General features: G+C 37.9%; 1 protein-coding gene across 1 annotated transcript; it reads right to left on the reverse strand.

Moving 5' to 3' along the window:
* Positions 1 to 653: 653 nt before the first annotated feature.
* Positions 654 to 3,616, reverse strand: LOC120289240 (2-oxoisovalerate dehydrogenase subunit beta 1, mitochondrial-like). The gene is given in 12 exon segments (XM_039304016.1): positions 654 to 1,013; positions 1,100 to 1,186; positions 1,314 to 1,391; positions 1,456 to 1,551; positions 1,993 to 2,079; positions 2,143 to 2,211; positions 2,293 to 2,365; positions 3,061 to 3,169; positions 3,258 to 3,315; positions 3,390 to 3,406; positions 3,409 to 3,448; positions 3,551 to 3,616. Coding segments are annotated over 12 exon segments (792 nt in total). The 5' UTR covers positions 3,593 to 3,616; the 3' UTR covers positions 654 to 977.
* Between the last annotated feature and the right edge of the window lie 248 nt (positions 3,617 to 3,864).

Here is a 3,864-nt window from a genome sequence, read left to right on the forward strand (position 1 = left end):
TAAAAGTCGATTGTAACGTACGTTGGGTAATATGATTGGACCATTATATAATGTCAGGTCATTTATACATAAAGACCTTGTCCGCTCTTTGCCTTTTTTCATCAATCACAATGATAATATTGATGGCCATGATTGAGGTGGTCGGAAGCTCTGGCGAAGGAGGGCGGCATGGTTGATTGCCTGTTCAGTTATGGTTGATTGCCTATTCAGTACTTAGGTAATCACGTACCGGCTTGGAATCTCGCCGCCGCCGGGTTAGAAAAGAGCGGTTTTTGGTAAAAACTGCACAGTTTGTGTACAAATCTTTATATCTAGATGTAATTGCTTAATAATTTTGCTAGCCTGGATTTTGCACTCGAGCAAGTTCCTTCACTTGGTTAGTAACCGTCAGGATTTTCTTCTCATCGTTTCAACTTAAGTTGGTTTCTTACAGGCTCTTTTGACCTAATCTAATGATAATCCCCATCTATATTAGGGCGATGGAGATATTACTGTCCCAAAGGAAGAGAACGAAATCCCTGGAACCACAACGTTTTTCTCAATATGCAACATTCTCCTGATCAGAAAAATGAAATGTCTATGAAACTCTCATTCCTTGCAACACATTTGACAACCCCAGTGAGATAGATACCAAATACATATACATATATACATACGAGTCGAACTGTCAAGTGCGAGAATCTTTTATTTTGTTTTATTTGACCAGAGTTACTACTCCATATAGAATCTACAGATACGTTAACAAGAGTTGAATAGGGTTAAACCAAAGGCAAGGAAAGACAAACTCCTTATCCCAGCCATGTACTACCCCGAAAAATCATTCATGGGCACTTCCACATATAGCAGGGTTTGTTACAGCTAAATCTTCAGGCATGAAGTATTGAACAACTGGTTTTTAAAATTTTGCCAGTCTCAATTTGTTATGCACATCATATCATGGCATAGGACCGGAGTGAACAATGAGAGCCAAGTACCCATTAGTAATTTACAGTTGATTTTATGGCATCCAGTATCTGCATCCAGAACAAAAAGTCACAAAATTAGCAAATACTTCATTATCCTTATGGGAAGGCAATGCAACAAGCCAAAAACTGATCACCTTATTTTTGGTGGGCAAATAGAATGGTTCAAAAACTAGGGGAAAGGGGGTGTCCAGACCACAGATTCTGGCAACTGGGGCTTGTAGCTGCAAAACAATTACCGCTTTTAGGGATTAGAAGGTTTCTTATTTTGCCATAAGAAGAAGAAAAATCCTTGAACCAGTATTGCCATAGAAAAGAGAATCAGATAAAGATGAAAATCTTCAGGCTTACTCTTAAGAAGCATCTTTCGACAATTGAAGCAGAGATTTCAGCACCAAAACCTCCAGTTACAGGAGCTTCATGACTAATCTGCAAATAGGGATCTGACTTACTTCAATAATCTCACAGGCTATCAGAGGAAAGCAGAATGTACCAGAAGTCTTCCAGTTTTCCTGACAGATGCCTCCACTGTCTCCTTATCCCAGGGTAATAGAGTTTTGAGGTCTATCAGTTCACAAGAGATCCCATCCTGCAAAGTTTCTTGATAATATGAGTTTGAGGACATTAAATGACTTCATACAATCAACCATCTTGAGGCTCTTTAACAGATGACAGTCATTAAAGTGTGTCAGTATCTGAAGTCTACACCTAGGGGATTGACGACATCAATATGTAGATGACACACACATTACACACCACAAGTGCTACACAAGCTGTAGAAAATGTAGTGGCATCATATCTATCTGCATTCATCGTGATAAAGAACTATGTTTGGAAATCGGTCACAAGAATGCCATTCATTTTTCCAGAAAACTCCAAGAAATGAGCTGTTGGAAAAATGGAGTCGGATCATCAATTCCAATGCTGAACATAAAAAGGATTATATTCCTGCACTTTGAAATTATGTTCAAGATGGCCCACAACAGCAGGAAGGTACATCATTAGGAAAACAAGCTGGAAATAAGCTTACGTTTTCAGCATCAAGGCAGGCTTCTTCCATGACGGAAAGCTGAGCTCCCCATCCAACCAATGTTATGTCCGTGCCTTCACGAATCACCTACGACATTGAAACTTCGTTAGAATCTTAAGTCTTTGACTGTGTGAGCTAAAAGAAAGGTACCTCTGCCTCTGACAATGGCAACATGTAATCATGTTCAGGAACCTCTTCGACAGCCAAACGATACAGCCACTGGAATCCACCAAAAATAAAATCTTAAATTGGGCCATAGTTATTATTAGTTGTTGAGCTTAGATTGAAAGACGGAAAAACCTTCGGTTCAAAAAAGACAATAGGATTTGGATCACGTATGCACGAGAGTAATAGTCCTTTGGCTTGACTTGGGCTTGAGGATGACCACCTATAAAAAGAATCTTTAATAAAGGTGTTGGGCAGTTTCTAAACCACAAACTATATAAGTAATGAAAGAATATCAGTTTCATTGAGGAAAAAGAAAAGGTTTCTGAATTTCAGTGAACATCTCAAGTAAATTATAAGGCTACACCACGGATAATTTAACTAACCACTGATCTGTTCTCAAGTGATGCAAATTTCATCAGTTTTAATCTTTAAAAACCGATCACGTCCATTATTTTGATGCACTTAAAAATGAAATCATCACAAACACCAAATTCCTCAGCCATTGAAGTCGAAAGATGCTTATTTTGGTGAGATTCCAAAGTAAAACATTGGTGATTTTTAAGAACTGACGATTTCCTCAAGTTATAAGTATTAGATAAACATCTAGACAGGTTGCACTTCATTTAATTTATTAGTCTCCTGAACTAGACTTGCTCATGCAAAAAGAATTTGAGCCAGGGAAATAGACTACACATTTCAGGTTTGTCCTATCCTTTTCTACCTCACCTACAATCACTCAGCAGAAACTGTAAGAGGCCAAACAATGAAATGGTATGTATATCTTCATGCAATGGTCAATACTCATAAAATAGATGTCTTTTCTTTCAGACTCTCGTAAGATAAGGGAAGATTTCCCTAGAGAAAAATGAATCTGAAAGGAGCAATCCAGATTTTGGGAACGAAAGCCATACTTTGATACCAGGGACATGACAGAAGAATGCTTCTGGGGATTGTGAATGATAATGCCCCCCATGTCCTACTGCTCCATAAGGTGCTCTTATTGTTAAGCCTAAGAATATCACATTAAATCTCATCAGCGACAACTGGCAAAAGAAAATCTAATATGATCATCATATACTGACTGATAATGAGTATACCTCCACAGTTAAACTGATTCCCACTACGATATCTGAACTTAGCAGCTTCATTAACAATCTACATAAACAAGAGTTTCTGTTACTTAAATCTAAACATGTGGCAATACAGTATTTGCAAGATGGAATGCATACCTGATCGAAAGCAGGAAAATGTAATCTGCAAACTGAATTTCCGCGACTGCCCTATTTCCCTAAATGTGGTATAAACAGAAAAAAATTAATGGGAGATCTTAAAATACAAATATGATTCCATAATCCTGAATTGCATAAGGCGGAAAAAATGAAGTACTGACCATCGCGGCTAGACCAATACCAAATCCAACAATCCCCTGCATGCGAATTGTTTGAGATTAAAAGCTTATGCATTTGTTTACAATGTTCAAACATTGTTAGAAAAACAGAATTAGCTAAGGCTCAGTCAAACAAAATAGAGAAAGAAGCCACAAACTAAACATTACCGTGAAGTATTTCTCATTTGAAAAGAAGATCAAGAAAGAGTGATAGACAAAAAATGCCAAGAAACGTCACACTTTGGTATTGATCACCAAAAGCAGACACCTTTTTCGGAAAACAGTCAATACGTCATCAACCTGGCAATCAGGGATGC

The sequence above is a fragment of the Eucalyptus grandis genome, chromosome 10 (genome assembly GCF_016545825.1).
Source record: "Eucalyptus grandis isolate ANBG69807.140 chromosome 10, ASM1654582v1, whole genome shotgun sequence".
Taxonomy (NCBI): Eukaryota; Viridiplantae; Streptophyta; class Magnoliopsida; order Myrtales; family Myrtaceae; genus Eucalyptus; species Eucalyptus grandis.